The sequence below is a fragment of the Lepisma saccharinum genome, chromosome 12 (assembly GCF_977018435.1).
Source record: "Lepisma saccharinum chromosome 12, izLepSacc3.1, whole genome shotgun sequence".
NCBI lineage: Eukaryota > Metazoa > Arthropoda > Insecta > Zygentoma > Lepismatidae > Lepisma > Lepisma saccharinum.
This window is the reverse complement of record NC_139240.1, coordinates 34,930,420-34,956,105: the sequence shown is the minus strand read 5'-3', so window position 1 is coordinate 34,956,105 and position 25,686 is coordinate 34,930,420. Positions and strand designations below refer to the sequence as shown.

Below are 25,686 nucleotides of genomic sequence, written 5' to 3'. Positions count from 1 at the left end.
GTGAAAAATACTCATTAGGTACAATCGTTAAAAAGAAAATTTCAAAAGAACCGTAAGAAATTATAATAGATATGTACCTGTGCTTAGCACCATGCCATGAAGGCGTATAGGGGGTGTGGGGGTAACGCCCCACACTTTCTTGATCCGGTCATGAGTGGGGGTGATGTGATCAGCATCATGCCCCTGACCGCCTTTACCCCCCAGGGTTTCCCCCAGGTACCCATGTTATTCGACGCTGGGTGGGTGCCGGGGCCGCTTCCACCGTTAGAAAAGTTCCCGGATTTGAACCGGCCGGGGATCGAACCCGGGACCTTGAGCATGGTAGTCAGACGCGTTACCGACTGAGCCACCGCGGCCTCACCGCGGCAAAAGTTACTTGTTGATATTAAAAACAATTTGCTGAACAATGCATGATGACACTCTTTTCCATGTTATCCACAGTCAAACTCCACCTTTCTTGTTGTGAGGATCATCTGCTGAAAATGATCTTTCAACAGAAACACCAGTCAGTGGAGCAAATTTGAATGCTGAAATGTTACTTCACAAGGCATGAATGCCACAAATTCAAACAAGTTTGTCATTGAATTTTTTCATCACCAGAGTAAATGCCTCTGTATGATATACAAATTCTGTAAAACCTTTTAAAAAATATATAAAGGCCTAAAAAAAAAAGTTTCATTTAGGTCCATCAACCTACAATAGGCTATAACAAGCAAAATACATTATTTTCCGCACTACAGAACTTCATCAGTTATTGTATTTTTTAACGAAACGTACCTTGTTATTTCTTATTTACCTCCAAAAGAAAACCTAAAATCAGAGGTGCACTCATGACACACTCATACATTCTCACAAATTCGAAAATTTCCATGAATGACAGACCTTGTAAGCCTCTTCTCTGAGCAACCCACCTACAGTACAAGCTGTTAACTGGCAAGGTTCACTTACCCTTCCCATTTCCTTTAGTTTGATCAGCATGACGACAATAGTCGAGTTGTGTTCCCACAGCATCCTCCAGAAGTCCTCGGTGGTTTCTGCCAAGGGTCCCTGCGTTGCAATGTAGGCAATGCGGTACCTGTAACCATCGATGATGCTGGCATTGATGTAGTCGCTTCCCTCCATGCCGCGTATCGGCTGCAGGCAGACCCTCGTGGACTCGTACGGGAGGATGTTCACCAGGCGGTTCTTGAACTTGTTGCACGGAAGGTTGGCGCTGATGAATCTCGAAGAGTCAGCTTTGAAGTTGGCCAGTTTCTGGAATTCAAGGGAAGAGGTCAGCTTTCAACAAAGATAACAGATTCTCATTTATGTACTGTTTAACAATCAGAGGCTTCAGACCTCTGCACAAAAATAGATCATCCAATGTTACTAAAGTTGACCACAAGAAACAATATAACAATGCATCTACACAGTGGTTCCAACTTTTGAAAACATTGAGATTCGGTTTATAATTTTATGCTATAATATACTGTATATTGTAAGTATGTAGGTGGAGGATATGCCCTAAAATGCTTTTTTTGTGTTCCTTGGTCAGAAAAGGTAGACTTTTACATTTAAAAATAATTTTATCCCATTTCTGAGAGAAGTACATGAATTATGTAGTGACTGTTTTTGCCTAGTTTAATCACAAGTTCTTATTTCCAAGGTAACTGCCTTTTTTGAGTGCCTATTTTGTATTTTTTGGTGCTTTTCCCAACCTTTTAGTGCCTATCAATCAGTAATGGATCCAGAAGTTACAATTGGGAGGGGCAAATTTCAGTCGAGTACCTCACATCAGTGAGAAACAATTCTAACCTACACTGTACTATATTATATAAACAATATATAGTTCTAGAGATTAGAGTATAACTTTGTAACTTTCATTGCAATGGGAGCCTGAACAATCAGATGCAAGGAGTAAACTGAATAAGGAAAGAAAACAAACATCTATTCTCTCAAGAGGTCTGAGATTTGATCCTCTTTTCAGGTAGATTAAAATTTAAACTGTAGGCCAAGTTCCAATTAGCCTATCATAATACACTTGTAAAGTGTATTACATAGTTAACTGGATCAGTTCCAAGATAGTTTGTTTGTTTGTTGACAAAACAATTGTTTCAACTATTGTCAGTTCTTATGTTCACATGTCAAAACTTATTACACAACTTTTTACTGTCTTCCTTGTATATTTTCTTGACAGTTTGTACACACGTGAAGTACAGGTTCCTAAATCCATTGTCACTTAACTTATTTTATTGTTTTTACAATTCTAATGTCTTCTTTTACAGTTCTTACTAATTTATTGTTGGCATTTGCAATCAGTTAAGCTGATATCATGGGTGTCCGCACAGATTTTTGTTAGGGGATCAGGACATTGTTAAGTAGAAGTAATAATAATAATAATTATTATTGTTATGGTTATAATTACTATTCAACAATAACTATTATAAACTAATAAAAATAAACTGATTTATTACAAATGTATTATTATTATATAAATGGGGAGAATTTGTTACTCAATTCTCCAGATGAGTTATTAACCAACAAAACGTTTTTTTTATATTTCATACAGTTATACTGAAATTCATAGATATTGTATTTTGTTATTAATTTTTACACCTTATTCAAGACAAGGCTTTAACCCTTAGATGATGAAGCATGTTTTGACAGTAAACTCACCAACAGAGGTGTTTTCAGCGTAAATTATAAACTTCCGCATGTTTTTAAATAAAATGTTATATCTCTGGAACCAAGAAAGCTAGTTACAAATTATACCTCGTTTTGTTCAGTACACATGGGGCTATAAGGCTATGATATAAAAACAAAATTTTCCATTATCAGGTAGAAGAAGAAAGACGATTTTTTTTCTTTCTTTGAAATTTGAAATTCGTCGGACTGCCATACTAGCAATGCCGGGACAAAAAGGTACAAAATGGTACCTACATATTGTCTGATATGTTCTTCATTATTTTGGAAAAAAATGCACAAATTTGCACATAATTTCAGAAAAAAAAATTCAAATGTAAAGCAAGAAAAAATGGAACATGCTTTTCAGAGGGCTGTCCCCTCCCAAATATAACAAAAATGATATTAATTAAACCTTACTAATAGTAACACCATTAAGCCTTGTTTCCATGATATGAAAAACTCAATATGCTGAATAAGGCAGAAATTTATTTCATTATAAAACATAAAGTAAACATAACGTTTCAATCTTCTATCAAGGTCTTCTTCAGACTCTGCACAAAGTACAAATGTAACAAGGTACAAAACAGGACGATATATGTACACAAACATTACTCCCCTCCAGACTATTAGAAAGTTGTTCTGGAACATTCTAGCAGGTGGCTTTCCCTTGTCAACTGCACTTTCACCTAAAAGGCTAAACATATTTTCTTCCATCTAGAATGTGGTAGGACTCTTTATCTCACGCTCTTTTTCCTTCATTCTTCTTCCTTCTTCTCTCCTCTTTCTCTCTTGTCCTTTCCACTCTTTCTAACACCTTCTTCCATTCTTTGTTTATCATCAGTCCCCCATTCTAGTTCATTGTGTCTTCTTCCTCTTTCTTCTCTATTTCCTTGGCCTCCTTCCATTTTCTCACTAGCATTCTCTTCTCCCTTCCTATCTGCTTAGCCTCATCCCACTCTATGTCATGTCCTGTTTCTCTCATGTGTTTAAATATCGCATTTTTGTCTCTCTCTTAAGTCGTACATCATCCCTATGTTGTTTCAACCTGTCTTTCAGCCTCTGACAATCTTTACATTTCACTTCGTAGATAACCCCTTCCTCTTCTCTGTTGTCCTTTTTCTTGTTTGCATTCTTCGCTATTCTTAAGATGCTTCACCCTCCCTTCCTGTAAGTATTAATGCCCGCTTTCCTAAGCACTTTGCATATTTTTTCTGTTTTGTACCTTGTTACATTTGTACTTGGCGCAGAGTCTGAAGAAGACCTCGCTAGAAGGTTGAAACGTTACGTTTAGTTTATGTTTTATAATAAAATAAATTTCTGCCTTGGTCAGCATATTGAGTTTTTCTTACTAATTGCTAATTACATACCTCCAGACTTATGTAGAACTCAAAACATGTATATCCGAACATTATCCGAGACACAGATGTCCAAAAAGTCACATATTACAAGAAAAAGCTCCTTGTGACAATATATATATACATTGGTGCAAATACCTGCTGTGATAATATGTCACAACTCTGCATTTAAGGGTTAAAAGTTGGGGCGAATTTTATTTATAAAGTTCCTGTTGTGTAACTTTACATATTATAATTTTTGGAATTTTGGAAACTGTGGAACTGAATGGTAGTATATGAAAATATAATCCAATTCCTGAATTTTACACTACTTTTTCGATCAAATTAAGTTTTTATTTTGGTTATTCTGTTCAAAAACTAGCAGATTAACTTTATTTCTGTTATTAACGATTAGAACAAAGCTTTCTGCTTTTTTACAACTTGTAGTGCACAATGCCAATTTCCACAAGGAGGTTGACAGCGCTGACATGATCAGCTTACATATTGAAATTTACAAATTCTTACTTTTGAATTTCAATCCATCTTTGAGCAGCAGAATTCAGATTGGCCACTTCAGGACTTAACTGTCAAACTGTTGAACAGCACCTACCTTGAACTCCAGTTCCATTCCGGTGATGTTCTCTCCCACCTCCGACTGCATGAGCTTCTGAATGTGAGCGTGGAGGTTTCTGGCAGGGACCTCTGTGTTGCCACATATCACAGCCTCCAACAAGGCATCGTGGATGAAGATATACTGGTCTTCAGTCTGGAATGAAAGATTTACATAATGTTTTAGTTTGCATATCTACCGAAATAACAAATCCAAAATTCTTGACTTTTTGTTTCCTTTTTCTTGACATTTTTTCCATTTTTCGTAACATTTATTTAACCCCCCCCTTTTACTTAGATATACAGGGTGCCCCACAAAAACCAGGAAATGTATTTGAGCTCATTTAATATGACTGTACCTTTGTTACACTTTGCCATATTCAATTCAAATGTTCAAAATGCTTCCCATTGGCTGTTACACAATGCCGTAGACGGTGTAACCTACTTGCAGGGGCATTCTGGATAGTTTCAAGCGGAATATTGTTCCAAGCTTCTGTCAACACAGTTTTTAAGCAGTCAATGTCTGTGATTCCTCTCCTCTGTATTTGAACTTGGTGTAACAGTAGACCCCATATGCAAAAATCTATTATGTTAAGATCTGGACTTTTTGACGGCCAGTCGTTAGGTTCAATAAAGTCAGGAGTATTGGCTCTGAGCCATACCACAGTGTCCCTGACTGTATGAGCCTTTGCTCCATCCTGTTTCCACGTCCATTCATCCCGGTCCATTACTCTGTTTATGTTGTGGAACATTTGGGTGAACATTTCATCTCTATACACAACCTAGTTTACTGTTCACTGTTTCACAGTGAAACATTAAAACAACAAAATAACACGTATAAAATACAAATAACTTTAAATTTCAGGTTTTTTTGGACATCCTGTAGTTGGAAATTAAGAAATATATATTTTTATTCAATGAAAAACCCCTACCATAAGTTTTTTTTTAAAGATGAAAACTGAAGCTGTACTTTAACAATATATTTAGACTTGCTTTAATTATTAATGCATGTAAAAATTAATCTTTCAGACTTCATCCTAGATGAATAATATTTTTTACAAGAATGTAATTCTTTAGAAACAAAACTGAACAAATCTTAACCACAACTCAATTCAATTTTCCATTTCCAAATATTCAATTTTATCTGTTAAATTTTTTTAAAAAAATAGCAAAAATTCTTGACCACAAGTTTGACTTTCCCTTGACTGGTAGAAACCTTGATGTAGCATAGGTGGCATAGGTGTAGAAAAGCAGTGACGTATTCTGAAAAATTGACCTGGTTTACTGCAATAATTCTTAGTTACTGTATATGCATATTCATAACTAGAGACTGGATTTTAAAGGGAAGTCTTTTTCTATTTTTCAACACAGACCATGGAATAAATAACAACAGTGTTGATAGTTATATTCCACCAACAAGATTACTTGGTTTTGACTTCCCTTTTTTTCCCTTTTTCAGCCCACATTCCCTATTCCAAAACATTTTCCTTTTTTGTCCCTTTATTGACAAGATATCAAATATTTTGTACGACTTATTTTTCCTGAACAAAACATTCAACAGTTGCCTATTTGGTGCAGTTTAGAGGAAAGAAAGAACAAGCACCTTCTACCTTCCCTTCCATGAGTGTTGGGAGTACGTTGCAGCGATCTGGGCTTACGCAGCAACAAACGCATTGTAAGCAGCACACCTGTTGGGTTGAAAGCGTACTTATCTGGTAGATTTAGACTTTTATTGTGAAGTTTTTTGGAATAGTTTTAACTTAACTGTGTGACAGTCATGACAGTATTGAGTGTCAGTGAAATGGCGAAGCAAGGTACAAGTGGAAGCAGGCTATGGAATGTGGTAAGGTGTTGCAAGGAAGATTTCATCAAAACGGATGGTAAGATTATTCGCTGTACTTTATGATGAAGAAAAGGAAATGAAAAATGAGTACAATTTATTTTTGCACTCCACTAAAAATATTATCAGAAATTTAATGTATCACTTTTTATATATGAATGGTATATATTGCGCTTTCATTTAAAATAGTATTTTTCGTGGAGTACAAAACAAAACTATAGTCCTTTTTATACCATTTTTTGGCAATAATTCTCCCTTTTTTGTCCTTTTTAGAGGAAAATTTTCCAAAATTTCGGAATGTTCTTTAACAACATTAGCAATGTGGAAAAACAAAAGTTTGGCTAAAAATAAGACTAGAGATTACAAAACTTCTGAAGCAACTCACTCACCTGAACCATATAGTTTCTTTGAGCCCTAAGACATGTTACATGTCCGTATATATCCAGAGTCTTCTCATGTTTCAAACGCTCCAACATGGAGTCTATAACTATGAAGCATCCTGTTCTCCCAACACCAGCACTGAAAACAAGAAATGCAACACTTTTAGTCTTAAACATGTTCCTTTGTCCTAAAAAATACACTCATATACTTTCCACAAATGCTTATCTTTTAATTTTCCTCTATTCACTTTCAAGCATCATTACCTCTGAAGCCAAATTAAAGGCATGGCAGTATTTTAACCCTATCTGCGAGATAAATGGGGCTAAAATTATTTATTTTCTCAGCAATAACTAGGTGTGTGTGGCTCTAAGCTTTTCAGTAGTTTCTTGTCTTTGTCAGAATATGGGCCTTCATGTCTTGGCTTGGTTAGCTGTTTATATATCTAAGATACAGAGCGATCAATTTCATACAGCTTAGTGATAGCACAGTCTATTAGCAGAATGGACAATTTGGATCCAGAAAAAGATGCTGAACTCATTCGTACCATGCTCTGAAATGATAATGAATGCAGTGAAGATGATGACATCAGTGATGAAGGACCTGTCAGTGATTGCGATAATGTACAGGAAAGAGAAGGTGATTCGGAGACTGAACTGGAATGTGATGACTAGTGCTAGGATTTTCATGACATCATTTTTTTTTTGGTAAGGATGGTGTGTTCCCTAAATATATAGAAGCATATTTGGCGATTTGTATGTGATAGAGCATATTGTAATAAATTTTTGGTCATATTGAGCATATTTTCGCTTTTTTAAGGAATATACATCCATTTTCGAAGTGGATTTGTTCTTGTTCCCATCTGTTCAAGTTGTTGAATTTTTCACAATTATATGTCCCAGTTTATATTTACTGAAACACAGTCTCCTTTTCCAATGGAATGAAATCAGAAAATGGAATTTGCTTAAAATAACCCTGAGCACATATTTGCTTATTATTGCATTTCTTCAAACTGTTGATCACTGTTTATTTTCTGAAAATGATGATAACTACCTTCCTCCCCTATTGCAATGAAATACAAATTTTCTCTCCACACTACAGACCTTGAACCGAATAGTGTCAGCCGAAGTAGAAGTACAAGTCTTTGCTGCCTGACCATAGGCAATAATTTTTATTTGAAAATTTACAGAAAGTATTCTTTGTACATAGAAACTCAGGGTTCATAAAGTGAACTTAAAATAGTATGTGAAAATATCTCGGCATATGTTAAATATTGATGTTTGAAACTGTTCAGTTGTAAGGGTATATTTTTCAAATTATAGTGCATATTTTTTTTTAAAATTTTACATCATAAAATCCTAGCCTTAGTAATGAAGAGTGAGGTTTGTAAGTTAAGAATAAATGTCATATGTAGTGCTAAAAAAATGTATATTTTTAAGATATTTAAGAATCATTATATATAGGACTAAAATTGTCTAAGCATTGATAACTGGACATTATCCATTGTCTAAGCACACGGCCATGAAAATAGGCAGCTGGGCAGAATTGCACTGGTGCCACATATGGGAAAAGCATAGCAAGAGCAGGGCAAAAGTCACTGGTTCCAGCGCACTGTGTGGCAACGTCAATGGTCTGCAATGTCTAGTTTGAGCATCAAGACCTTCCTCTCTCTGGGGCAATTTTGTGTCATTCCTGATCTCTCGAGCAAATACTGTCAGTTTCCATCACATGGATTACAAAGACCAACTCTACAATGGGATCTTCCATTTTCTTAAACCTTGGAATACACGTGTTTGTGCTCAGACATTGAATCTCACTCGAACTTCTGCCACCTGCCTAATTTGCCACCTTAGTGCTATACTTATGGTAACACTGTGTTTCGAAACACCACCTCTTCTCTTGTCTTCAGATGAACAAAATTCTTTTCACTGGTGATGTGAATCAAACCTGTGACAGACCTGTGATTTTACAACAAACCAGGTGCACTAACAAACCACTCCATAGTGCCACACAGAATTCTATACTAATTTTGCTCCATATTTGCTTGAATTCTAACCATGTCTGATGTGCTTGAAGTCATCCCAATGTATAATTCAATCACCTGCTCTGCCTCTTCTTAGTGCACTCTTAATCACAATGTTAAGGATGATTCGACAAGATGAAGAAACATAACAAAAAATGGATTTAATTACAAAGTCACCCACCTGCAGTGAACTGCCATTGGACCAGCATCCGGAGGATTCATGTTCCTCACTCGACGCAAGAACTGAAGGAATGGAGCTGGATGGTCAGGGACGCCATGATCTGGCCATGCCGTGAATTGGAACTGGCGGATTTCACGTCTCTCCGGATGGCCAGCCTGAAAAATGTTGAGAAATTCACATTGAAATTGAACCAGAAGAAAAACAACACACGATCTATGTACAGGATTCTTACCCTTTAACTAGGGAGGTTGATTACAGAACCCCGAAACACATTATTGCTGTTCCAACATAACCAAACGGTTAGTGCTCTCATCTTCGGTGCGAGCAGTCCTGGGTTCGATTTCCAGTGGGAGCCCAAAAAATTTCGGCATTGATCTGGCATCATGAAGGCAACTGGGCAGCTACTTGAAAATATGAAGTAGCAGGCTCTGGTCTTAAAAGCCAGAAAACACTGGCGATGGGACTCGATGCTCAATAAAAAAGCCTCTCTGGCAATCCTGGCCCTTAGAGGGCTGTTCCACCATGGAATTTAGTTTAAGGTTAGTTAGCAAATTTTACCACATTTTGAGCATATTCATAAAATACGCAAGAACAAATTATTACTTTCTGATGTGAGTTTAAGATGTTCCAAAACTCTCTGGAAATAAGAAACTTTGTGTACTGGTCTACCATTCACTAATGCTGCTTGAATGCAATTTTCAAAGCAAAAGATTGGCTATAGCATCCTTCACCATGGCCTCATTATATTTTGTGGTGTTTGGGAATGTAGTTGAAAGAGAAAAATGTGTGAAAATACAGTTATCTTTTCAATTTTGAATCTTTTCCCAATTTTAATGGTGCATGCAATTTAAAATACGATGAATTTTGGAGACAATAGCCTCAGAAGATCTAAGTTGCTAACTTACAATGATAATAGCTGATGATAATATATTGTAACAGGTATTTCTCCACTCCAATAATTTATTCAGATTTTGGGAAATGAGATTAGCATGCCAAGCAATAGTGCACCAAATTTCAACGGGGACGGTGGCGACTGAAATTAACAGAACAAACTAAAAACAGCTTCACGGAAAACATGAGTACTAAGTTTCTCTGTAATTATCCAATAATTTATTTGTTGACAAACATTTTGCAATACTCATTCAATATTTCCACAAAGATTTGCAATTTTTCTTTTGTGTGTAAAAAACCTAACTACGAAATATTGCTAGGGATGTGAGCCATTTGCACCTCTCAAATAAAGCAGTTTTGTACTTTCATCTTGTAATCAAGGGTTCTTGTTTGTTTAATTTAGGTTATGTTACTTCACTTTTCTGCCACTTCGCGACGATGAGGATGATATGATGAAGCAACACTAACAGAGAACACCCATCCCCAGGCTAGGATTTGAACCCATGACTCCTGGCATTGTAACATGCTGTGCTAACCACTCTCCCACAGAGGTCAGCTAATGGGATCTCTTGGGTTCATTCCCTGCTGGAGGCACATTGCACAGTGGTTCGGATCCCACTTTAAACCGTAGGTCCAACCCTGATTAGCATATCCAAGCACAAAGTGGATTTTTGACGACAGCTACATGCTTGTGAAATATGATTACACTAAAAAGATGAGGGAAAAAGTACCCGGTGAATCTGGAAAGTACGTATGCAGTACGTTGCAAGCTCCTGCACTTCTGAAATTGTCACAGTCATGATTCCGTACGTCTCCGTCCCCCTCGTGGGCCAATACTGGTCGCACTTGATTCTTGTGCGCTCCTCTAACTTGGTCATCATGACGATAGTGGCTGTCCGTAGTTCCCAACACATCCGCCAGAAGTCGGCAAATGTGTCCTGCAGAGGTCCCTGCAGAAAAGAAAATGACAAATTTAAAACTGGATCATCAAATTATGTGACAAATTTTCCGTACACAACACTCTACTGTAACATATGAAGTCCTGCGTTTCTTGAAAATGCATGCTGAAACCACTAACTCCACTTTCTGGCAGATTGAATACAGCATGATTAGACACTGTCAGTATATTGTCTGTTATTGGAATTAAAGACTAATTTTTTAACCCTAGCTACCTGAAGACAGGCTGCTTTTAGATTTTTCAACTGTGAACATTCTTATACAAAACTGAAAATAAATTATACTGTTTCCTGAGGTGTTGCCAACGTTTCTGTAATACTACGTGATGATGATGCTTGGTCGAAACACAGACCCTTCCGGTGCTAGCAAAAATACCAGGTGATCAATTTTAGTACCAGTTTGGTGTTTAAGGGTTAAACATTGATCTGATCCAATAAGTAAAACCCTTACCTGTGTTGCTACGTAAGCATTTTGCTTCCTGTACCCATCACAGTAGTTAGCATTGATGTAGTCGCTTCCCAAGATGCCGTCAATTGTTTGCAGAACAACTCTCGAGTGGTCGTAGGCAATGACGTTTGCGTAACGGTTCATTGGTTTGTTCACTTCCATGTTGGAATGGTCCCATGTGAACTGCTGGCCAGGTTCTATAGACTGCGGGGCAAGAACACAGAGAAGTTAACATTTGCACACAAAAATATTCTTCTATATTCAACTGCAATTTCATTTGTTTTAATTTAGGAATGTACGGTGTGTCCAGGAAGTCCGTGTACAACTACTTTCATGGAGAGGGTTGCGACAGTTTTGAAAATTGGCTGGTATTCTGTTGCTTCGGAATAATTTTATTTTCGTGATTGGCATCCGTGCTCTGAAGGTCACATGGACTGATTGATTGATTTGCTTTATTTTACTTTGCTTCTTGTGCCACTTTTGACTAATTTGCGAAGATGGGGATGAGTGATGACATGATGAATGGACACTCACAAACATCCATGTCCAGGCTGGGATTCGATCCCGGGACCCCTGGCATCGTAGCACGATGTGCTAACCACTCTGCATTTGGGGGGGAGGGGTGACGGGCACATGGAAGAATCACCTAAATTCATATTTCGCTTGTTTCAACATGGCTGATGTGAGCGGACACAGTTACAGTGCTGAGGAGTGGCTAGTGGGTGCACATACAGATTCACTGATACATAGTACTGTGCTGTATGTACGCCCTTGAGTGGAAAAAACTGCCCACCCTTGAAAATTTCAAAGTTGAAATCTGCATGATGTGACAACAAAGCAGGGCATTATAACAAACCTTATATATGAAAAGTAACATCAAAAGTCTTAGTAATGTCACAACAGATATGTAATTGGTGTATTTACTTATTTTGGATGATAAACAACTATTCATTGATTCATTTATCAAAATTGCTATTGCTGCAGATAACTTGAAGGAAGTTCCTCACAGTTTGTAACACTGTCTATCATCTGGAATCAAATCGTAGCAGTCTTCCCGAGTCAGCTTTTGTCTTGTGGGAAGTTTTGAAAGCAGCTGCTTATATTCCCAAAATAATCACACACAAACGATATAAAAAAAAATCATGGACGCAAACTATAATTCATTGGGGGAAAATATATCGGGAGAGAGCTGAAATAGTTGGTTAGGGCATCTTCCTTATAACGTTTTTCCAAGACAAAATCCATTAAAATCATTAGGTAACATACAATATTGAAGGAAAACTGAACCAGTTAGGTTAGTAGGAAAATTTGTAATTATACATTGAATCAGCAAAAAAGTACTACCAATTTACCCCTATTAATTAATACATGTGACTAACTGTGATCTATATATTTTTTTTCAAAACACATGGTTTATGCCCATAAAAGAATGTCGGAATTGTGTGCCCTATTAGAAAATTTTAATAAAAATATTGGATCAGTAAAAGTGTTTACAATTGTTATTGCTAAATTGTCCACCTGTATGGACATAGAGTATTGGATAAATCAAATTCATGCCTACATTAATTGATAGCAATTGCTTCTCATTCTCAATAACATGCATTTGTAAAATTAGTCTTAGCTTTTACATAGGGCTGAGTCAATGCCAATATTAGTATTGGAGTACAAATGCAGATACAATCACTGATACCAGCCTATGCTTGCTGGTATGTATTTCACCACCTTTACACTCCAGGGATGTCCCAGGTACTCATTGAATTGTGGCTGGGTGAGCCCCAGAGCTGCTTTATGCAGGGAAAAGGCAGGAAAATTCCAACCTTAGATCACCCCCCCCAGGAATCAAATCTGGGTCTCCCACTTGACAGTCAGAGAGAATATGTGCCCCCCCCCCTCAATGCATGGTATGGTGCTATATACACGGGGAACTTCCTTTATGTTTCACTGCATAATCGTTGAATAGTTTATGCCATCTTCTTTTTTGCAAAAAGTGGGGTGCAATCATTATATCAAGTTCTTTTTGAGAATAAAATTATGCCGTTATTAGATAAGAAACATTTATTACTAAACTGTCTTTGGTGCAAGATTGGAATACACAGAATACTTGTGCGTGTACATTAAAATTGAATAGTCAAAATTTATGCACATAATTTCTTCGTGACAATGAAGTGAACATTTATCTGGTCTGAAAAAAGGTTATATTAACACTTGAGAAAATGCATATTCATATGCTGCTGATGAATACATTGTTGCTCTGTTTACCTTTTAAGCAGCATGACAAACATAATTATACGATGTGACAATTATGTAATGAAAGGTTATAAACCAGTTTTGGACAGAAAAAAACAGGATGCAACAATAATGCGGTGAACTCAATTGTAATATGCTGATTACATTAATAACAATATTGTGAGCTTTAAAATATTTTAAGAAAAACTGTTAGATTGATATGGTACAGTTCCAATGAAATATTTTTAACGTAAATGTGAAATGATGATTATATTGCACTGCAACATAAATGAATCCATATGCAACTTAATACATACCTCATACTCCTGAGAAAACTTGAGATTGTCATTTGCCTTCAGACGTTCGATATGGTTGGCTAGTTCCGATATGGGGATGGGTGGATGGGATATCATGCCCGGGGTTTGGAAGTTCAGTCGACGCATCTCCACGGGGTCGGTCGGTGCGTGGCTGGTGCTGATGTCGGACGACATCAGAGGTTTCGTCACAGCTGCTTGATCGGGGGCCTTGCACGGTTGCCTGCGCCTACAGTAGGAATGAAGGGCAACAGGTCAATGTAAAGTCACTGCTATGATTTCCATAATCACACATACCTTGAGTATCTCATATACAGTTAGTTGAGCCCCATTTGACATATCTTGATGACACATTTTGTTACAAGATAATCTTAAGCTTCTTAAGTTAAAAAAATCTGACTTTATTCTAGCTAGACCAGAGTAGGTCAATTTATAGTTATTCTTACAAATGAAAATTAATAAATAATAATAATAATAATAATAATAATAATAATTTAGGACTGAATTGATACCAATGCCGGTATTAGCGTCGGAACCTACTGATACTGTTCTGGAATTTTCATCTTTCATGGGTCTGCAAAAATTTTGTGCAACATTTTCACAGAATCTAATTAATTATCCTGGAAATTATACAAAATTTGAAGTTTTCATTCAATTTTGCTTCAGCATTGTGGGACAAAAATGGATTCTGTGTGTATATATACCAGTTATTTATATGATGTTATGTAATTCTCAAATATTTTAAAGCAAACTGATGCATGTAATTGGAGTCTAATATTTACACACTAACATTGATCAATATTTTGATCAACTTTTAATTGTTACAATTTTCAAGCATCGGTATAGGTTTTGGTTCAAAGTAGTATTTGCTCAGCCCCTCTCCCGACAAAAAAAGTAGCTCAAGATGGAAATGCACAAAATACCAAAAAAGGCAATTGTTTAAAAAATAAATTGAATACTTAGGCAGTATATAGATGGAAATACAGAAAAAATATGTGTGCTAAATCTGAAAATGTAAATCCTGGCAAGAAATGCCATGAATTTCAAGAATCAATAACAATTAAAATGAAAGTACTGACTTCTTATGTAATAATAATAATAATAATAATAATAATAATAATAATAATAATAATAATTAGGTGTTTGCAAGTTTGTGGAAAACCAATACACCAGAACATTGATTTAATGTTTTTCAGTGGGGGAAATATGAAAATACATAAAATGCAGGAAAAATGTAAAATAAGGGATAATTTTATAACGCTTTTGCTCTAGTGGGACAATGAATAGTGAATATATAATGTTGAAATGCAAAATCACTACACATTCTAACATTTCCGGATAATCTTGTAATTATTAAATTTAATATACTTATTCCCATATTAGATACTTACTTCCTAATGATAAAGAGGAGAACGAGGCACAGAGCAAGAAGTAGAGCAGCAACTATCGGAACAATGTACCAAAAGATTCCCACTTCTTCCCTGCTGGAGTTTATAGATATTCCTGGAGAGTCCACCGTCACATTGGGATCTGGTCTCCTGGGGGGAGCACCTGGGGGCGCTTGGCGCATGTCTAAGGACAGGAATTCCGAGAATGGGCTGGATGTGTAGAGATGCTGGAAAACAGAAATGAGAAAACACTGATTACTACGGGCATGCATATTTTGTTTTTGACGAAACACGAAATGTGAAATAACACATTGTAATGTTAATTTTTCATGTGTTTGAAAGTTGTGAGGTACATTTTCTTACCGTGTTTTGTCACGAAATGATGTGAAATTAACTGCAAAATGAGAAAACATGAAATTTAGGGTTTCTTTGCCAACACGACAACATCTGAGTTATATAAATCAGGGAAAATTGATTAATTTTGCTGTAAATATTTGAGAAGCAAAAATGGACTCCATTACACAGGAATAAACTTAATACTCTGATTACTGTATAAATTTGCTATTTGAAGTGAAATTTTGTGAAATAAGTATAATTTTAAAAAAAATCAAATTTAGGTTTTTATTGATTGATGGATTTAGTTTATTTCACTTCGCGTTTTGTGCCTCTTGGCTAATTTGCGAAGATGGGGATGAGTGATGAAATTGATGAATGGACATTCACAAACAACCAAGCCCGAGTGGGATTCGAACATGGGACCCTTGACATCGCAGCACGATGTGCTAACCACTCAGCCACAGGGTCCGGCTTTTAGGTTTTTATTCACCATTTTAACACCAAAATGCCATCTTATGTACTTCTAGTTTTGGCACCGAAATCTTGATATTTTATTCACCATAAATAGGTGGCTTTACTGATTACATATTTGTTGTACAGTCACCTCACTTAGTACTCTGGCAGTTTGTTTCTTTATAGAGCGTATTTGCAGAAGAAACAATTCAATCTACAAGTGTATCAATATACACCTATAATATGATAATATGTGGCAATGCAATCAGCTGATGCCATATAATCCTGCAAAAATGTGCAGAATTCTTTAACACATCACTGTCACATTTATTCATTGTTAAATCTGTTAAATCTTTGTATCATCATGAATGGGAAAACTGTACACGGCGAAAGCATAGATGTAATATCCAACACTGTTGAAGCAAGGGGAGAGGAGTTATACATATGGGGCCAGTGGCAGCGATTTTGTTCCAAAACTCGGGGGGGGGGGGGGGGCAAAGACAGTATATTTCCATTTGTAGATAAGGTTTAGCATACTGGGGGGGCAAAAGTGGAGGGACTCCTGCTCCCCCCTTGCCCTCCCCTCTCCTAATCGCTGCCACTGTTAGGGGGGCAAAAAAGGGCAGAGTGAGAGTAGAAAACAAATGACTGTCCACTTTATTTGAGAGTTTGCCAATGTTCTTGTCATCTTGACTGAGCTATACATTCAAATGTAAAAGAAAACAGGAATTAAATTACAGTTTCAGAGAAATTACATGAATATTGTAGTCCTGAGGTTTTGGTTCAAAATATATACTAGCTGTCCTGAAGGCAGTTTACACATGCATGGCCAGAAACGGATCAGCTAGCTTATAAAACTTACAATACATGTGCAAATTTTCTGCCATCTCCTCAAAGTACCGTCTTTATATATGTATAATGCACATGCTCGCATAATGCGCACCCTGGTTTTTGATGGGACAAAGCAACAAAAAATGCGCAGCTCAATTCAGGTTCAAGAAATAATATTCTTAGTTGTAGGTCATAAATCTATTGCTATGTCGATCAAGATAGGGAATGATATCATACCTATTCAATGAGTCACCTGTTGCTATGTGGACCAAGGCAAGAATATCGTCTAGTGTATACAATGAGTCACCAACTCATGCCCCCCCCCATCCTTCCACTTTGCATCCTAAAGCTTTCACTTCTCTAACCATCTTGTCTATTCAGTAGAAGAAGAAAGCAAGTTATACTGCGGTTTTCAAATTGCAAGTTCTGTGGTGCATGCAGGCAAATGACAACAGGGTTGCACCAGAATGGCACCGCTTTACTCAAGATCTCAAAATGCTCCAATACAAAGTGAAAAATCATGGGAAACAACCATTTTACTTTAATACATGTTTTTTAAAAATTATTATTACTAAAGAAACCCAACCTAGTAATTTGTATTTGCACCTGGTGTTATATACGTGTTATACACAGTGACATGATGAAAACATGCATGGTTTTATGTTGGCCGTCCAAATCATTTCATGCATAATATGCACCACAGTTTTTGGGGGCAAAAATTTTTGAAAAATGTGTGCAGTATACATGAGTAAATATGGCATATGCAACTTCCCCAACATTTCCAGGTTTGTTGCAACTTTGTTCATTACTTAACAGCCCTCCATAAGTAATAAAGAAGAGTGAACACATACCTTTTGTGGGGTGTCGACAACTGCTCTGACGAAAATCCTATACCTCTTGTCTCTCTGAAGTTTCTTGTTGACAAACCCTTCGTACGTGCCTCCTTCGCCAAGTTGGAAAGTGTACGGAATGTTCCTCTGAGGAAACATGGCTGCTATGTATGGTGCATTCTCCTTTTCAGCTTTAGAGTCCTTGCTTGCGATCAGCTGTGAATAGTAGACATTAAAAAATAAGTAGGGATGGGACTGATTAATCGGTACTCTATCAGTGTCAGCCGATATCGGCTTATTGGTAAAATTACCAATCCAATAGATCTATAAATTTATTATATTTAGTGCAATATTCTGCCATTTTTTAATAATTTTTATGGATATTATAAACACATTCCTTACTTCTAAAAAGTAAATGTCTAAATATGCAGCTTCTTTTGCATGGAGATTAATGAATCATTCACATTCTTTAAGAACCATGTGGAATTTTGTATTCGGATCGGTAAAATATCGGTTATTGGTAAATTTTATATCAATACTTTATTGGTATTGGCAAGAAATTCACATGGGTTCATCCCTAAAAAATAAGTAAATTGGCAAATTTCCTGTTACACAAGCTATGCCATATAATTGTTAAAGACCATTTACTTCTGTCCATTATTTTCAAATACAGATCTTAATATTTTTTACTTTTTCAAAATTAAAACCAGAAAAGCCTACAAACTGTATTCTGTTTAAGCAATTGCCGTGCACAGAATCCAATAGTTCTTTTATGCATATTTCAATCCAAATAGGTGTACAGTATATTCTAGCAAATCTTGTGTAAATAAATAAAACATAGACTTAATATTTTTCTTTCTTTCTTATGTTGTTCAGAAAGAAAGCACTTGTTCGCTTGAGAACAAAATATAGAGAATATAATATAAACATATGCGTCAGTAGGGGGAGTGTCGAATGGGCCGTCAACCACCCCTGGGAATTGGCATCATTGGCATTGGCCTCTTTTCCAGCTAGTACACCGTGTACTGCATTTTGCAGGCTAACGAGGCAATGATACCTATACTTAAGTATTAAAATTTATAATTATTCTGAACTACTTTCAATTGTTACAATTTTCAAGTATTGGCATTGATCGGAATCAGTAGAAGTTTGCAACTATACATTACACTGCATACATAGTCCATACAGAATGCAAAGGATGAGAAGGCTATTATGCCAATTTAAAAATTAAATTTCAAGTACTCAGCGTTCAACTGGGTTTCCATAATGTTATATTACTTACTTTGCAAGAATTAAAAGAGCATAATTTAACTTCTTAGGTATTATTTCACCTTAAAAGAATTTGTTACAAACTCATTTGCAACTTTTGACACAAGAAATTTTAAATCAATCTTCTTACATAACAAAAAAGCAAATCGAAACCAACAACTTTAGGAATATTGACATTTATACAGTGTTCTTAATCTGAATGGCTCCCTGTTAATTTTATAAACTTGTGTACAATAGAAATAAAGTAAGTATTAGTTAATGAATGTAGAAGACAGTTACATATTTTGGTATCGGCTCAGTCGTAAGAGGTAAAAACATTGTTGCAAGATCTAAATGCACATTGTTAGTGTAAAAATCATAGAGATAACTTACCTCATCAGTTAGGAATTGGTCGGGGTTCTTGTTGTACATAGATGTATCTTCCGGAACGACTATAAGGTAGTAGTGGCTGATTGGACCATACTCTTCAGAAGCTTGAGGAAGAATTACCTGGATCTCTCCATCACTGATGACTCCATAGATGTCAGGTTTCACCATAGGCTGAGGAGCTAGGAAAGAAAGAAAAATACTCCATGACGTTAGAAAAAATAAATTAAAGTTTGTGGTTCAGCTTGTCTTTGAAGGCTACGGCATGCCAAGCAACTTTCTGTTGGCCACACTGTCAACACAGAGTTCCATATATTTCCAAATGTTTTCAAGACCAAAGTTTGGAGCTCCCACTACATATTGAACCCAAGACAACTCACCAAGGACACTATTCAACTACATGGAAGTCTTTGTTAGGAAGGAAGCTATGCTCGATTTCTTGTTCGGTTAGCCATAACATTAGTTTATCGGATACCTTTGAGGTAATGATTATCAATCGATTACCTCCACCAGAAAAACTATTGAAAAACGCATGCAAGTCGAACCCAGGAAGATGATGAGAACAAGTCCCAGAAGGGTGGATAAACACAAATGATGAAGGAGACAGTATTCTGTGCCCCTCTTTCTTCTCAAATGACAATGCGGTAATCCCGCGAAATATCAACAATTTCTTTTCGTGTGGTAAGTGTACTGTCTCCTTCATCATTTGTATATATACAAAAATATTCAAGAAAAAGAAAAGGAAGAAAAAGAAAAGAAGAAGGAAAAGAAGAAAAGGATGATGATGATGTTCGGGTAAGGCACATAAGTCACAAACTGCAATTTTCTGTTGCTTTTATCAACGTCACATCAATCAATTAAAGAAAATATTTTAAGTATAATTTTACATTGGGCATGTGCAAGGATTATAAATAGTGATGATCCAACATAAAAATCATGTCTGTAATGTTTGCTATTAAAAGAATAAACATAAACTGATACCAGTGTATCTGTATTGGCTGATACCAGCGGTATGAAATCGGAAAGTATTGGTTGGATGTTATTTACCGATACCGTCTGATACTTTACGTTTGTGTGTCTGCAATAATGCTGTGCAACATTTGCACGAAGTACAATTATCCTGGATGTTATGAAAAATTTAAAGTTTCCATTGATTTTGTAGCAATATTATGTGAAAAAACTGTGATTCCATTACAGGTATTTTAATATTCTGTTGTAATTTTTGAATAATTCAAAGCTAAACTCTGGTAAATTGATGCTAATAATTGGAGTGAAATTCACTAATCCAGTTGAACCTGAGTTATACGTAGGGACGTGAAGTTTTCATTTTATTTTCACCTAAATTTTGATGCTATTTCTCGTGGTTTAGACAAAATCCTGTGTTATTAATTTAAAATCGGTGTTTATTTTTACATGCATTTTTACTGTTCCTTCTCTGTTTAAGATTTTCGCATTGCTTTAGTTCTGGAAAATTGAGACAAATTTTAGTTTCAATGACAAAAAATAGGCAAGTGAGAAATGACCAAGTTGCTTCCATTTGGAAAACTATTTCATCTCATCAGCCACTAAATATGAAATGTTTATTGAATGAGAATACCCAATTTTTTTTGCACAATCATACACAACACATTTCTGTAATGTCAAAAGAATCCCTCTGCGACCTAAAAATACTGTTTTGTGAACACACAGATACACCCCCCCTCCAAAACAGACCAGGTGCTTTTCCCTGAAAATGTTCCCCTCCCTACGAAAAATCCCTTCTGGGAAGATCCCTCCCAGTGAATTACTTTTCAGGACGAGGTTAAACACTGTCAGTCAGGTCTGCACCAAACTGCAATAAATATGAAGCTTGACTATGTCTTTTGAATCGGACTATGACCAGCTAGACTACAAATGACAGAATAGCACTTGAAGTAGTTTCATTTTTAACAAAAGAAGTGCTATCCCCAGTTCATATTGTATATTTCGCGTTAAAGTGTAAAATTCGGTGTTATTCTCAAAAATGGCATAATTCACATTATTTTGCAATTCCAAAACACCGAAAACTTGCTTCCCTTACCTACCTAAATACATTTTAAACACTTTATTTTACTTTCCTCAACTTGTCAGTGTTATCTTTAAAACGTAAACTTCAAGTCCCTAGTTATATGCATGTCAAGATAGAGAGAAAATAATATGTATAACTGAGGATTACTTACAAATCAGATTTAGATACCATGCCATATAATTATTAAAATACTGTAATTGTATCTATTTTGATGAACAAGATACAGTATGATACAGGTTATTTCTGTCATAAATTGGTGAATTAATGAATCTAAATGTTTGATTCTTATATACATTACATTTCCAACTTTATAAGTTTTATGTTGAGTAGCATCCACTTCCTGCATAAATTTTACTTTCTGGTCAAGCATGGAACTTCTCCTCTTTCTGTTCTTCATGGCTGACCAGTAGCAGCTGAAAAATTCACTGAAGAAACTGCTGTTCTGTTTTTATTATGGAACACGGCAGACATCTTTTTAATGTGTGTACTTTTGTTTTGCGTCTCATGTTCTGAACACCTGCGGCAAATCATTCTCCTCTGATTTCATGCCACATGCCCCCTCTCGTTGCTTCCTCCGTGCCGCACTCATCTTTCTTGCAACCAGAGACCGACCGCTGCCATGTCCGCCTATCCTATTTCATTTTTGAAACTTGCCTTTTGTTTTTGTAACTACAAGAAATTTATATTTCTCTGACATTGCTGTACCTTAGTTATGTACAATTCAACTGTATTTTATGAAAATTAGTACGTATAACACCGAATTAAGTATAAATGCATTACATACAAATAAGGTTTCATTAACATGTTTTCAATTTTTTTTTTGCCAGGACCTACAGTAATTTACATATAAAACAGATGCAGAACTGAGTTACGTATAAAGCAGTCTCAACTGCATTAATTAACAATTTGAACAACTTATAATGCTATCATTTTCAAGCATCGGTACCTGTAAGATTATTGGTTGAAAGTGGTATCGGCACAACCTTATAAAAACTGTCTGTTCGAAAACTGCATTTTTCGACTCGAGTGCTTTTTCCCAAACATCCTACAAATAATAGTTGACAATATCAAACTTGAATATGATTCTAGCTCTATGCATACCTGCCATCTGCGTTGTCACGGTGATCTTTGCTGGTGGCCTGTACTGCTTTTCGGGAGGGATCGCACTGACATTCACACTGTACGTAGTGAATGGAGAAAGTTCATTTATGGTGTAGGAGAGGCTCTTTGGGGGAAGAACCACCTGGCGCCTTGGAATGACTTGTGTCTGGGTAATCCCCAGGGAATCCACAAACTGCTTCACGGCATCAAATGAGATCTGAAACAAAATTAAAACTTGTAAGGAATGTTTTAAAGAGAGAAAAAAAAGAACTGTTATATTAGCTAAGTTTTCTTATCTTACAATTTGAGATGTACTTTGTAGAAATTTTAGTTAAAACACGAGCCCGACCAGGACTTGAACCCAGGTCCCTGGCATACCATGTTATTTCTCTACCGACTGAGATAACGAGCCAGATTTGGCTTCCCTTGATTTTCTGCTATCACTGTTTTACCTGTGTGGAAATGTCTGTGGTTACATTGCATAACATTGGGGGCAAACAATCGGTATTTTCAAAATGCTTTTCTTGCAAATAGTAACAATAAATATATTTCTTTGCCATACCTTCATATGCACATAAATGAACAAAAAGACAGAAATGTCTTATGAGTTTTCAAGAAATGGCAGTTAATTACTGCAAATGTTGTATTGGTTTTGAACCCGCCATCCTGGAGTGCATAGTTTGAGTGGTATGATTTGAAACAAACAAGCTGAAAGTCAAAACCATCTTTGACAATCTTAGCAAGCAAGCATGGGGATGGGGAGGTTTCTCAGGTTTTTGAACATCTTTACAAAATTCCGTAACTTTTCCAGATTTTGTAGGTTAGTTGGAACCCTGCTATAGTACTACTTGACATGACTCCTGAAATTCCATCCCTGCATATGTTACCACCTAACACAAGCATTTTCATCCCCCCAATGTGTTTTGAGAAAATCAACATTTTCGAATAAAAACTCGGGGAAAAACTAAAGTGCAAACCTCCCTTGAAATGACCCGATTTCCATTTTGGAAAGTTATAAATACACGAAATATCTTATTGTGTATTCTGCCCCATAGAAAGCAGTAAGGATGTATTTAGTGAGGTCTAAACCCTCCGAATGACTTACCAAGTACTGAAATTAAAAAATCGAAATATGCTTATTTAGTATTTGTTGTATATTTATGTCGAATTTATTGGAAGGCAAGGATAATATTGGGATCATACAGCTTGAAGGACAGTACAAAAGATTTATTCATAATATTACTTATGATAATATGCATAAAATATTAATCAGGTACTTTACTTTGTGTCAATTAGATCTAACATCCTTTCTTTTTTGGTATTCAATAAATATTCAATTCTTTATCTTTTTGACATTTATTTCCTTGCCAGGACAGTTGTTTTTATGCAATTTTTTTGCAATCTTAACTAGACGTAAGCTAGATAAAGAATACGTGTTTATTTTTATACAGTCTTTTTACTTATTCATGTAATAATAACATACAATAGTAATTTACATATTTCAATTAACATTATCTTAATTGAATTGAATATAATTGTTAATTTAAACATTTATTATCATTATTATTATTATTATTATTGAGACACTTGGTCGCCTCCACCAAAAAATATTTCTAGATACATACCTGGAAAGCAGCTATGTACTATCCCCAATACAATTCCAGTCCCTCCCGAAATAAAATCCTGCGTACACCAGTGAGCATAAGTATGACTATCTATCATAAAAAATATTGATAGCATTATATTACAATTAAGAAAAGAATTGTTAGTGCAATCCTTCTCTAGACTGTAAGAGAAAAAAACAGTCTATCACATCCATTCATCGCGACTACTATTGGATTAAAAATTGTAGATACTTGAGTTCAGACTGCAATTAAAAATTAACCAGTACACCCACAAAGAAATTAGTTACATCAAAATTTAGCTTATTCAATTCTGCGTTAGTCTATGCTAACCAATTTTTTTTTCGAGTTTTGCAAAAGATCGCTCTTTTTGAAATTCTATAAATTAAAAACGGATTGTCTGATCCTGATGAAATTTTAGTATGGTGCAGGCAGAAAGGTTTTGAACACAAATCTTAATTTTCAGATTTTTAAAATTTGTCAAAAAACAGTTCTTTTCAATTTTGCGAAACAACTTTTTCTTAGTATTTGGTAGTCCTACAAATACAATATTGGTCTTGTTTTGAAGCACTTTGCACCTATTTTTAAAATCCATTATCGTTGTCAATTCACATTGAGGAACTGGTTTTATACAGATTTTTATTCAGCGGAGTAAAGATGAACGTGAAAGCAAGCACCGATTTGCAGTGCCAGCCAGCAGTTTCCGCGGTTCAACGGACATCGCTGTGTGCCATGTTGCCATGTTCGGCATACATCTTTACTCTGCTGAAAAAAAAAAAAAGAGTATAAAATCGGTTTTTCAATGTGAATTGAAACCGATAATCGATTTTCAAAACAGATGCAAAGAGCTTCAAAACAAAATCGATATTGTATTTGTAGTACCCAGTACTAAGAAAACGTTGTTTCGCAAAATTCCTAACGGTTTTTTAACAAATTTTAAAAATCTTCCTGCACCATATTAAAATTTCATCACAATGGGACAACCCGTTTTTGATTTATATAATTCCGAAAAGAGCGATAGTTTGCAAAACTCAAAAAAAACCGGCAGTTTTTTGTTCTCACGATAAAAAAAATATAAAGTATAGTCCACAAAAACAAATTGGTTAGCATAGTTTAATGCAGAAATAATTAAGCTAAATTTTGATGTAACTCGCTTTTATGTAGGTTTACTGGTTAATTTTTAATTGGAGTCAAAACTTGAATATCTATAATTTAGTCCGACAGTAGATTTACTAGATACTGAAATAATTTGACATTGGAAATCAAATCCGGACCTTGATAAGTACAAGGCAATAACATTAACAGCTGGGACAAACAGAAAGTAATGGAACATGAACTTTTTAGAGTAAATTACTTATCTCTGCATACCAATGCTATAATATTATGATCAAAGGGTCCTGGGTTCGTTTTCTGGCAGAGGTACCTTTAAAGTCCAGTCCCAGTTAGTTTATGTGACCACAAATTAAGCTTAAAATGAACCCTTGTACTTATTTTGATGCGAATATTTTTTTTCATCTAGAGGAAAAAAAAGCACATTTTATTTCCAATGTTACGTGAATATATTGAGCATATTCTTATG

General features: G+C 35.7%; 1 protein-coding gene across 10 annotated transcripts in view; it reads right to left on the bottom strand.

The window, feature by feature from the left end:
- Lar (tyrosine-protein phosphatase Lar) overlaps positions 1-25,686 on the bottom strand; it is an 833,005-nt gene that overhangs the window by 12,765 nt on the left and 794,554 nt on the right. For 6 of the 10 annotated variants that reach the window (XM_083132037.1, XM_083132041.1, XM_083132039.1 and 3 more), the window contains 11 exons: positions 22,486-22,702; positions 19,344-19,519; positions 17,724-17,918; positions 15,256-15,479; positions 13,868-14,093; positions 11,328-11,528; positions 10,652-10,870; positions 9,030-9,184; positions 6,837-6,966; positions 4,609-4,764; positions 949-1,254 (listed from right to left, as the gene is read on the bottom strand). In XM_083132037.1, coding sequence (XP_082988163.1) covers positions 949-1,254; positions 4,609-4,764; positions 6,837-6,966; positions 9,030-9,184; positions 10,652-10,870; positions 11,328-11,528; positions 13,868-14,093; positions 15,256-15,479; positions 17,724-17,918; positions 19,344-19,519; positions 22,486-22,702 — 2,205 coding nt within the window. Of the gene's footprint in view, positions 1-948; positions 1,255-4,608; positions 4,765-6,836; positions 6,967-9,029; positions 9,185-10,651; positions 10,871-11,327; positions 11,529-13,867; positions 14,097-15,255; positions 15,480-17,723; positions 17,919-19,343; positions 19,520-22,485; positions 22,703-25,686 lie in introns of all 10 variants that reach the window. The other 4 variants (XM_083132044.1, XM_083132040.1, XM_083132038.1 and 1 more) reach the window with 1 other exon arrangement.